The following is a 12,488-nucleotide window of genomic DNA, read 5'->3' as shown; positions in this document are numbered from 1 at the left end:
TTGTAAACTTTTGCAAAGTTATATTTTCAGGTAAGCATACATATCTGTTATATTTGATATTTTGTTTATGGCTCATTTACTTCTCTCTTGTAGACATCTGCATCATTAATAGGTAGGTACCAACATTAACATCTTCCTGAATCTATCATAATGCCAATTTCTCAGGAAAAGGTCCAACTGGCAGGAAAAGGTTACTAATTCTGCTATAATTTTCCACTCAGCCACATTCAAAATGACCATTCATAGTATTTGAAAGTTTGTTTTTGATCCATATGAATCCAAGATGGCTGCCCTCCAACACAGTGGCTCTTGAAGTACAAAAACTAAATTAAAATGTGTTTACATCGTTTATTTTTTTTAAGTAATTTAAAATACAGTGTCAACATACATTAAAGATATTGTGGCAATTGATATTAGGAATAACATAAGGTTATTTACATGTTTTATATATATGTGTGTATATATACACAAAGTGAAGACAAATACAGAAACACTACAAACAATTCAATATGATAATTTACTGACAATCATTTTCACCATATTTATTAATCAGTCATGTTAGTGGCTACAGAAAATTTCTAGTACTGAAATATAGTATCTAAATATTCAATTTTAACATAAACTATAGTACTTCAAATTTTAACAGTATATAAATAGGATTCTGAATTTTTTTTTAAAAAAAGTCATCTTCCCTGCCAAACTCCCTATTTAGTTGTAAAGGCTTCAGCTCTTCTTGAAGTCACAGGCCTCAATGTGGTGATATCTCAGATTTTAAGCATAAATCATGTGCAGGCAGTATTCTCTGTAAAAAGGTAAATGAAGATGCAAAGCCATATATAAAAGTTCTAACATGCTACCACGTATAAAACAATGAATACTTTTAATCTAAGAAACTGAATGGATTCAAGGCAAAATTAGGCTACTCTCAACCCTGGAAGGGTAAAGACCAAAGGAAACACTGCTAAGAGACGGCAGATGGTACAAAGGGGAGAAAATGATCATCTAATGAGGTGGTATCAGCACTTTTGGTCTCCACCTCCCTCCATCACTTAAATTCCTATCATAGCCCTGTACATAAACATCTTGGATGTTGAAGGATATTTATGTTTGTAATAACTATAAGTGACCCCTGCCTTTGGGGCTCCTGAGTAAGCATAGAGACTTCATTTCTCCCTCTAGCACCAAGAAATGTTCAACCTCTGAACCTGGCATCTGTCTTGAGGGTCAGAGAGGAAGGGATGACCTACTGGGCTCCCTAACCAATACAACAGCTTCTAAACACTGATGTAGCATACTCAGATCAGTCTTCTGCCAATGGTTCACTGTGAGCACTGTCAACATTCTTATTTGAAATTCCTTATTTAAAGCAGTGGATGTAGCTGCCATAAAAAAATGAAAAATCTTATTTATTGATTTGACCCTTTACAAGTACATGTCACTTATAAGCCAGAGTTCACCTAAAATTAGTACCAAGTAGAACTTGCACATTTGAAGCAAGGAGATTTTGGTGGCAACAAAAGGATACAGTGAATATATCAACTAAGACTAGTTGATAAATACCTGGCAGTAAGTTTGTAGATCAACAGGGAACAGGTGGGATATAGACTATTCAGGAAGTTTAACTTACTTTGTAAAACATGTTTTGATTTTGGAAGGTAACCAAAAAAGACTGGAACCAAAAGTAAATAGCGATTTCTACCATAACGGGAAACCTTTAGTCAAGTGCAGAATAACTTCTGGACAATAGTAAAGTCTCTTGTTTTTTTCTTTTTTACCAAGATTTGGAGCTCTACTCAGTGATGTTATTAGGTCATACATAGTAACGGCTACAAATTACAAAGGTATTGTAAAAACAAAGAACAAAATCTGACTGTAAATGGTCTTACCGACTTACTTGACTCAGTAAGTCAAAAAAGTTTAATTCAAGTTGGAGTTCTAAATGCTAATTAAGACATCCTGAATACATAAACTGAGGGGTATACTACAAATACAGTTGTTTGAAAAAAATCTTCTACACCAGCATCTATAAGTGATATCCTTCTCATATCAGAAATAGACATAGACCTGAAGAATGAGGCTGGGAATAATAGGGTGAATGAGGTTATCACCACAGGATTACGTTGCTAGACTTTTTTTCCTTACAACCTAGTGGATTTTTTTTTTTAAACTGGTGGGTTTTTAAAGGGCGTGCCACAATATGTAAAACCAATTATTATAGAATAGGAATAAGTCATTATCTATCTTTATTTTTCCTACTTGGGAACTTGGATAGTTTGAGATTATAAAGTATATATCTTTTTCCCCACCACCCCTGAAAGAGCTAGCTAAGAAGCCATTGTTGAGAAATTTGGTTGCACTCATTCACATTACAAAGCACAGAGAGCCAATACAACTACCCAAACCACTCAAATCAAATAAGAAGAAATGGCACTTCCTCATACTTCATGGTCTTCACAGGAATACAAAGATTGTTTTACTTTTCAGACATTTACACATAGCACAAGAAAAACCTTCAGTTAACTGACTAGTTTCTATAAACTTGGTAGAGTTATGGCATAACAAAAGAGGCACCTTTTAAATATGTAAGTATACTGTACTTAGGGATATTTTCACATAGTACACAGGACGACCAGCTTAGATTTATCAATTTCTTCCTCATACTGAGTATATCATAAGTAGTGTTTAGAGTGTCCACACTGTGCATTCTGAAGGTGTGGATGTAACATATCTTCATATTGCCCCTGAAAAGCTAGGGTTTCATTATTGAAATGTGGTTACAATTTTTAATGTGATCTTGTTTCAATGACTGCCATTATCTTGTGTAATTTATGTACCATGTAATTTAGGGCACGTCTTGATTTTCTCAATGCTCATTAGTACCTTATCTGTAGGAAACTTATTTCTAAGGAAAAGCAGCTTTAGTCTGTCTGCAGTTTATGGCCATAACTTGCTTACACATGTAATCAATATGAAGAAAAAGGACCATTCCCATAAATGTTAAAATTGCAAAAGGAAATACAATTCGAACAAGCACTTATACTTTTGTTTCAGAAAAAGGACTATACTAAGTAATACCACAGTAAGTGCCTCACTATGAGAAATGAGGGCTTCACATCCACGTCTTATACAGTAAAACCTTTAACTCCTCACTGATCACAATGGAATTAGCTCTCAGATAACTTAGAGGAAGGAACACTCTGGGCTGTGTGAAAATAAAATGAAGGTTGAAATTTCTCTATGCAGCTCCTGAAGTAGAATTCTGAATCTTTCTTTGGAGTCAAGTTGGTCTTTGGAAGAAAATCAATTTGCCATTAAGAGGTTCTAATCTAGTAGAATGCCAGATGACGGCAAGGGTGTTTAAAAGATGGTGTCATATAAACTAAGGGACTGGTACACTGGAAAAACGACCTTCTGTTCCAGCAGAGGGTAGTCAGGGTGTCAGCAATGCTATTATTACTAGTAAGGGCCACCAAAGATCTAGAGACCAAAAAGCTCTAGCAACACCTGATTATAAGTATACAAAGTTCAATATCAGAAGGTAAAAAAATAAAATTTATCAGATTTTTTTCACTTTATTACTAATTTTTACAACATTAAATATTTTTCATTCCTTTATTTCAAAGCACTGGTATTTATTTCTGGTTTGACTCTATCTACTGTTATTCTTTTTAAGTTCTAATCCAGTATTCCATTTTTAATTTTAAAAGCAAATCTAAAAGGTAAGGCATAGTTGTGTGAATATGCATGCACATATAATTTAACCTGTGAACTCTAGAAACATTCATTTAAAGTGGAAGAGATTGAACTACAGATTATATTGTCACATAAAAAGAGGTTTGTGCAAGTCAGTACCTGAGTATCTGTACAGTGAAGAACTCTGAAGTAACAAGTAAAATATCATGGCCTAGTGGACCAGTATGGTGGCAGGCAATGAGAGTAACCAGCTTTTTGGAATCTTGAGAAGAAAGACTCTTTGCCATATGCAGGTATTTATCGATATACTATATTAGAATAATTGGAATATAAATAATGGTTGATGCATGACCAGATGTTGATGATATATTTAAATGGATAGTGAATACTTATTTCTATGCTCTATAAGTTCAGTGAAATTCTTAATAAAGGCTGTAAATTGAAAGGTATAAAAGAAAATCATGTACAGATTTTATTCCTGCTAAAGATGGTTAAACAATTTTAAAATCTGTGGTTTAAAATTTAAGAATCCTGTATCTTTATGTTTGGTTTCTATCACAAGCATAGAAGTTAAAAGGCATGTCTTCTCCACTTGTGTCTTTAAAAAACAACTTTATCATTTGTACAAGAATTTCTCAAAAGCCAAAATTATGTATCAATAAAATATGTTAACACTTTACAGTGTTACAAGTAGAATTCAGGCTGCATGCCTTAAAACTGCATTTTTTACACTGTTTTCCTATTATTGTAGTTGTGTTTTGTGATGCCACTATAATCCCACTAGCAGATGATATGTGCATATGACTTATCAGTATTTATATGTTAATGTAGTAAAAATTCATAAAATCCCAAAATAATAAAGATAGTTTTACACATTCCCTAAACCAGGCATCAGCAAACCAAGACCCACAAATTAAATCTTGCTTGCCAGGTTTGCCCATCCGCTAAAATATTTCTATTTTAAAATTGATTTTAATAATTTACAGAAGGATGACATGCTGGGACACACAGAATTTTGATTTTCAAATTATAGGATCCATAAATAAGTGGTATTGGCACTAAGCCATGTTAATTTGCTTATTCATGGTCTATGGGTACTTTCTGCTGTAAAGGTAGTGTTGGGTATTGTGGTGAAGATCTTTAGGGGAATGCAAAATACCCACATATTCATTGTCAGGCTTTGACAGAAATAATCTGCTGATTCCTGCTATGCCCAGAGAAGGCATCTGGAATACTGAATGGAGTGTTTATATTGAAATCAGTGTATGACTTAATTTGGCTTCATTTATAGACATCATATACATTATTCCTTCTGAATATCATCATCTACTTGGTAAACAAATAAAAATAAAGTTGTGTGAAAAAAACTTATTGTTTGAAATGTTTAGGACCAAACAATCTTATATAAAAGATGTAAATTCTTAAGAAAAAATAATAAATGAACAAATTAAATCACATTTTTAAGTCATGATTTCAAGGTTCCTCAGAAAATGCCAGACAGTAAAGGACAGATCTAAAAATCCTTATAGCAAATTTCTAGTTTCCCAGTTTCTGGGATATAGTACTTCATACAGTATTTGAGATTCTACGATTATTATAGAAGAGACAATGTACAGATTTACTTATCAGAAAAAACAGGGGAGGAAAGATTTTAAAATAAGAAACCAGTCAAGAAGTAAAAAATAAAAAGAATGGCTGGCAAGCAATTTAAGCATTTTTTTTTTCTTTTCCATGTATAGGGAGCTACATAGTCTGCTGGTGTAGAAACCTGATAGAAATTTAGTTTTCATTTAGCGGGCTGATTCCCATATCTGTGTCAGATAAAATCATAGCACTTATTATTGTTACCATGGATACCATGAAGATACTGCCATCCACTAAACAGTATTAGAGGAAGACAACATAATTTTCTGGAACTAGTCCTGTTTTGCCTTCATAAGTTGCTTTCAACCATCCTGGTTCCACTGATGGGTACACTGACAAAAAATAAAAAACAAATGTCATTCATTCAACATTAGCCTCAAATAATTATGTACACAAATGGGTAAAAATCCACATCAGATTGCATATACACACTCAAGTTGTCAAAACAGGTCATAGCATCTTTAAGGCTGGAGATGTCCTTTTCCATTCATGTAACCAATCTCTCTTCCTCCCTAATCCCTCCTATCCTTCCATCTTTCCTGTCCCCCCCATCCCTTCTTCCTTCTGCCTCTCTCATATATACAGGAGCAAACCGGGCTGCAGAGGAATTTGATGCATTCACCTGTACAGGTTATGAGAGGCAGAGCTGGGACTAGATTCTGAGTCTTCTGGCTTCTATTTTAGCTTATTATCCCTACACTATTCCTTCATCTTCCCCAAGATAATGAACTTTAGTGAAGGGAATGGGCATACTTACCATTAGAAAATATCGCCCCTTGTGGGAAGGAAAGCTCATGGCTGTGCTCTGCTTTACATGAGTACATGGCTTTGGCTTGGCTGAAAGGGGAAAAAGCAATTTATAAAATCCATAACACTCAACTCAAGTACATTTATACTTCAAATTATTTTTAAAATGATATTAGTTTTTAGTTGTATGATATTGGAGTATAATATACATAAAACACATATGTAAGTATACATAAGAGCATTTTCCACAAACTGAATACACTTATGTCACCTAATCAAGAAATCAGATATTAAGAGCACACCAAAAACTCTTCTTGTACTTTCAGGAAATGTCCCCATGGATAATTAACCTGGCTTATAACAGCACAAATTGGTTTTAAATACTATTATAGAACAGTACGCTGGCAAACAGGCCATTTTTACACTTATACAGAAGTTCATACATACCCTAAAGCTTTTTTTTTCTACTTCTTTCCAGATTATCAGAGGTGAGACCACAAAATTTAAGGCCTACAGAGTATAGTAAATAAATCAAGTGGGCATGATACATGAAAAAATGATAGGATAAACTGATGATAAATGACAACCAACAATAGCCTCATTGTCAGGGAGATGATGAGGACAGATAGAGGCTTTGCAAAACAGAGCCTATAACATCTCCTAAAGTGGGAAGCCAACACTCAGGTCCCACCATCTCTTGCCATATGAAAATTCAGACTCAATGTAACCAGATACTATAGTTTCTTAAGAGAAGCCAGAATTTCAGAGATTTATAAGAGATCTATTTTAAAATATTTGAGCCTACACTAAAAAGCCATCAACTCATCAAGTCACTGAAGAGTCACCTTTATTCTTCAACATCCAATTACCTTGATACAATGTACAAGTTATCCTGACTTCACCTACTTCTCACCATCTCTATCACAACCAGAGTCCAAGCTAAAATCGTTTCTAGTGTGGCTCACAGAATGGCTTCCTAGCTTTCTAAATCCTCTAGGCTTCCTATTTTGTTTCCTTACAATCCATTCTACACAGAGAAGCTCTGGGGCAGTTTGAAAAAGGTTCTGATGATCATGTGATGACCACATTATTTCTTCAAAAGCAACCTTTCACCTGGTTTCCAATTCTAGCCTCCACACTATGCACAAACAGGTACCTGTCAGTATCTCCTGCTTCTTCTGTACCTGCCTCTGCTCACCTACTATACTCCAGTCACACTGGCCTGCTTTAACCTCTTCAAACATGCCAAACTCAATCCTACCTCAGCACTATCAGAGCTTTGCCCCGAGATGTTTTCCTCTTTATCTTCACATGGCTGTGCACTTCTAGTTCACCTTAAATTTCCTAAGCTTTGCTAAAGGTTTGGTCTTCCTGACCACACATCCAAAATAGGTGCCGAGGCAAGTATCATACTCACCTGTTTTAAGTCTGAATGGTATTTAGTAGCTGGTATTCTGTTGTTACTATTGATATTTCTATAATTCTCTCTCCCCAATTAGAATGTGAGCTCCATGAATGATGCTTGATGCTTAGTAACTCAGTAAGTATTTGCTGAATCAATGAATGGAAAAAAAGGTAAGATGCTCTGGGGTCTGTTTTCTACATGATGAGGACTTTTAAGACTGAAGGTACCCTGTCTTTCCTCCCTGAGGTCTCAGTACTTATTCCCTGCAAAGAAGTATCAGCAAGCAGTATTTGCTATCTACAGCTTTCTCAAAGAGCAGTGTAACATTATTATTTAATTTCCCTGTTGGAACTAGATGCTGGGTCTTATTCCCTACATTTCCAGAATGAGAGTAGCTCATTTATAAATGGAGTTGTCAAACAGATATCTGAAAATTAGGAAGTTAAAAATTAGAGAAAAATTATGTTCCTACCCCCAGAGTCTATTTCATGAGGTGAGTCTCAGGCTGTACTTCCAGAAAGTCTGTGAGGACAGCCTGCAGCAGACAGATTTAGGAATGGCTACTAGCCCAACTCAACTTGGTCTAAGGAAGAACTGAGGAAGCACAGGTACCCAGAGTAGAGCCCTGTGTACGTGTGTATATGTGCATGCAAGTACATGAATGTGTGTGCATGGGAGTGTTGCTGACATGTGGGTGGGGTGGGGGAAGAGGATACTACCAAGTTATGAAGACTTCTAAGAACCAGACCATGGTAATCTTAAATAGAAAGAATATTAGTTTTTCCTATAATCTTCCAGTCAATTATAATAATTTAATCTAATTTGGTATAATTTGATCTGATATTATAATCTTGTATCTGATGTAATTGAGGGCTCCAGCCATTTCTCTAAAAGAATATAAGGATTTTTCAAAAACTCAAATATCTTTTTTTAAAGATTTTATTAATTTATTCATGAGAGACATAGACAGAGAGAGAGAGAGAGAGAGGGAGAGGGAGAGAGAGAGGCAGAGACATAGGCAGAGGGTGAAGCAGGCTCCCTGCAGGGACTTGATCCCAGAACCCCAGGATCACCACCTGAGCAAAAGCAGACACTCAACCACTAAGCCACCCAGGCTTCCCAAAAACTCAAATCTTCTAACAGCAAAAATTTCCTCTAATAGTAAGTCTTACTACTTTGAATCATTAGTCAATGCATTAAGAAACAATTTTCAGTTATACAAATCGTTAAGAAGATATAATCCTTATAATGATACAGTTTTTGAAATTATACTCTAAATGCAACCAAACTATTTTTGTTAATATTTCAGACATGAATGTTCTCTCTATAGTATTTTATGGGATTGGATAGCATGGGGGAGGCATGTAGAGTAATTATGCCTCTAAATAAATGGGTATTGTTAAATGTGTCAAAAATACCTAGCACAAATTATTATCTGTCATGACTTTTCAGTTATCTGTGCATATGACAGACAGGTATAATTTTCTTCTGCCGAGATCTGTAACTACAGGTGTGAACTCAGCATAGAGCTTTGATGATTTAATGTAGATGTTTGTGACAGTGAAGTTTTCTCTCTAGGTGCTAATGCTTCCTCTTTTACTGCCTTGGTATATTGAGGAAGATATGAAATAATTCTGTCACCTTTTGAGTCTCTCTTCAAAAGATCCTAATATCCTTTGAAAAGGATTTTGAAAATCTTGCTTCTTATTGCATGGTAGAGTAAGGTAACGGCACTCAGCCTCCTGAAAGCCATTTCTTTCCTTATAATCTAGGGGATGATCTGTTCATAAGACCCACTCCTAATTCTAAATGCTATTACTGATGAGTAGACTTACAAAGGTTTGATAGTGTGAGTGTGCAAAATTCACAATGATTATCTTAATATAAGCAACATTTTAAAATGTCACCTAATCAAAATTGATAGAATGTTTTCTGGAGGGCCACTTAATCACACAAACACACACACACACACACACACACACAAACACACACACTTTTAGTATGAAGGAAGGAGAAATGCACACAGATATAGTTAAAAAGTTGCTAAAGTAATAACATATACAAAGGCTAAAAACAAATCACAACCTAAATCTTCATCAGAAGTTTTTTTTTTTTTTTTTTTTTAGATTTTATTTATTCATGAGAGACACACAGAGAGGCAGAGATAGGAGAAGCAGGTTCCATGCAAGGAGCCTGATGTGGGATTCAACCCTGGGACTCCAGAATCACGCCGAGCCACCCAGGCGTCCCTTCATCAGAAGATTTAATGAATTAACACACACCAATCCAGTAAAGCATTAGGCAGCTATTACAAATAATAAAGTAGAAGAACACATGACATGAAACAGTGCTAGCACGTAAAGCAATGTTTTACAAAAATTTTGTCCTTGCAAGACCTCTAAATTGCACATGACCATTTAAAATCAATTCTGCATTTGCTTCTTGGTCACTGGTTAGAGATTTCTTAAATTAGTTACATGTTCCTTTCTTAGTTTTCCTCTCAACAAATACTGGCTGTTTCTGGCTTGGATATCTGTCTGAATATTGAACACCTCAATGCTATAGAACTTCCATGGGACCTTATAGAGTTAAAGCTGCTTGTATCAAAGGCATGTGTATTGCAACTCCACTGAAAATGAAGTGAAAATGTGAGTAATAAATTATTATTATTTTTTTAGAGAGAGAGAGAGAGAATGTCCACACTTGTGTGAACAGGCAAGGAAGGGGCAGAGGAAGAGGGGGAGAGAGAAACTCAAGCAGGCTCCATGCTCAGCATGACACAGGGCTTGACCTCACGACCCTGAGATCATGACCTGAGCTGAAATCAAGAGTCTGATGCTTCACCAACTGAACCATCCATGTGCCCTAGTAACTAATGAAGGCTTTTTAAGTTAAAAAATGTGTATTTTATTCATTTATCTAACAATTTTGTTGAGCATCTTTTCTGCATTGGGCACTATGTTGGAACAATACAGTGAATACAACCTTCATGGTTCCTTTTCTGTGTTTATCACGGAGGAGTGAGTGGTTCATAAAGTACAGTCAAGGAGAACCTGGGTGGATGGGTAGATGGGACCCTGAGAGGATAACTGCTCTGACAGCAAATGAAGTGTATATGAGAATCCATTTATTTCCTATTATGCCATATATTAAAGAGGCCTGTAAAAAATGTAAAATAATGTAACTCTTTATATTAGACAATATTTTTCATAAAATTTATTTTATTTATACTAATATGTAATGGCCTTTTAAAAATGTTTGTTATTGTATTAGTGGTGCTTTGGTGGAATTAAGGAAGAGGTGTTAGTTCCTGAGCTCTCAGCAGTCAACATCATTAAGGAATGGAAGCTGATTACAGCATGTTCAGTATATGGTCACAAAAGAGGAGTGGGCTTCCATGTGGCCTGGGTTAGTGGTGGATATGAAACAACTTCTGTTGTTTTAAACACATTAAGAACATGGCCTTTGGAAGAGGTAAAGAAGCTAGACCCTGCTATGATCCGGAGGTAGGCACATTATTTACCTGACTTTCACAGAAAACAGTCACCCCCAAATGCTGGAGGACTTGTGGTCATCAGGTGACTTGGTTGATAGGAATTCGGATTTTGAAAAGAAACAGGTCATTTCCTTGGTTCATCTTCTATATGTAGAAGTGAAGTCTAAGGAATTAAGGTTATGTATGGCAGAAGCAGGCTAGAGTCTACATCTGATTGCTGATCTAGAATATTTCTGGTGACTATTTGGATATTATCTGTGAAGTCTCTTAATACCACTGAAAAAAATCATTTCTATTTTTGATAATTGTTGATTGTTAATAACAGTGAATAATCACAATTCTGTCTTCTAACATAAAGAATTACTCTATCAGCCTTTAGTTACATGAGCTTATTTACATTTTTAATAAATTCATAAATTAAAAAAATTGTTTAAAATTCTACTATAGCAAATATAGATAGATATGATCCAAATAAATAAAAGCTCTTTGGGGGTTGTCAATGAGTTTTTTTAAGTGTTCTGAGACTAAAAAGTTTGAGAACCATGGTCCTAGATGAGATTAGGTGGTTGTGAATCAGAGGTGGTTTCCCTTCACTTTTTTTAGTCGATTAATATTCTCCATATTCTCTAAAAGAAGAAAAAAATATTATTCTTAAAAATCATGGATTCTTTTGTGTTTCTTAATGTAGCACATTGATTTATCTTATGTGTATCTTACATGTGTCACTATGCTATAAACTAGTGACAGCCTTCTTATCAAACTTACTGGACAAGAAGAATGTGTTGAGCTTTGCTTTGGTGCTGTGTAATTATAAACAAAACATTGGTTTGAAATTATGATAACAGAAATATGTGATTGCTTATAATGAGCCAGACGCTCCGAATTTTCTTAATTCTCAAGCACATAATTCTCAATTCAACCTTCGGAAGATACTTGTATAGCTTGCCTAAATTATATTACTTTAAAGCGGATCTTTCCTTCTGCCCAAGTATAACTAACATTGGGGTAAAGGCTTTACAGATATCATTTTCCACATGCTTTTATAATGGTAAAACAGAGTCTAGTGACATTTAGCTCTTGAAGGCATTTTCCAGATTAAGGAGAACAATTGTAAATAACTAATGTCTGCTCAGGGATATTCTAGGTACTATGACATTTTTCTGTATTCAAATGGTTCTCAAACTCTCTCTTTTTTTTTTTTTTGTGCTACATAAGAATCATTTGGGGAAGTTGTCAAAAATTCATATTCTCCAGGCCTCAGTCTCAGATATTCTGGCTTCAGAGTCTGTAGCAACTCAGGAATCTTCACATGAACAAGTCTTATAGGTCAAGCTCCCTTGAAGAGTGGCCCCTTCCATTCCACTGAACCTGATTTCTTAAAAATTTCCAGTGATACTTTAGAGATTAAAACCAGTGTCCTCTAGTGATCTCCTTGACATTTTTGCTTCTACCACATTGACCATTACTTCTGATCATTCCTTCACATTTTCTTTGCTTGACCTT

The 12,488-nt window shown here is 35.2% G+C and overlaps 1 protein-coding gene across 9 annotated transcripts in view; it reads right to left on the bottom strand.

Moving 5' to 3' along the window:
• Positions 1 to 334: 334 nt before the first annotated feature.
• ARHGAP42 (Rho GTPase activating protein 42) overlaps positions 335 to 12,488 on the bottom strand; it is a 280,896-nt gene continuing 268,742 nt past the window's right edge. For 7 of the 9 annotated variants that reach the window (XM_072726273.1, XM_072726275.1, XM_072726274.1 and 4 more), the window contains 2 exons: positions 6,095 to 6,174; positions 335 to 5,669 (listed from right to left, as the gene is read on the bottom strand). In XM_072726273.1, the coding sequence (XP_072582374.1) occupies positions 5,581 to 5,669; positions 6,095 to 6,174 (169 nt within the window). In that variant the 3' untranslated portion in view covers positions 335 to 5,580. The remainder of the gene's footprint in view (positions 5,670 to 6,094; positions 6,175 to 12,488) is intronic. The other 2 variants (XM_072726272.1, XM_072726278.1) reach the window with 1 other exon arrangement.

Source organism: Vulpes vulpes, chromosome 11 (genome assembly GCF_048418805.1).
Source record: "Vulpes vulpes isolate BD-2025 chromosome 11, VulVul3, whole genome shotgun sequence".
NCBI lineage: Eukaryota > Metazoa > Chordata > Mammalia > Carnivora > Canidae > Vulpes > Vulpes vulpes.
The sequence above is the reverse complement of the archived record's forward strand: the minus strand, read 5'-3'. Positions and strand labels throughout refer to the sequence as shown.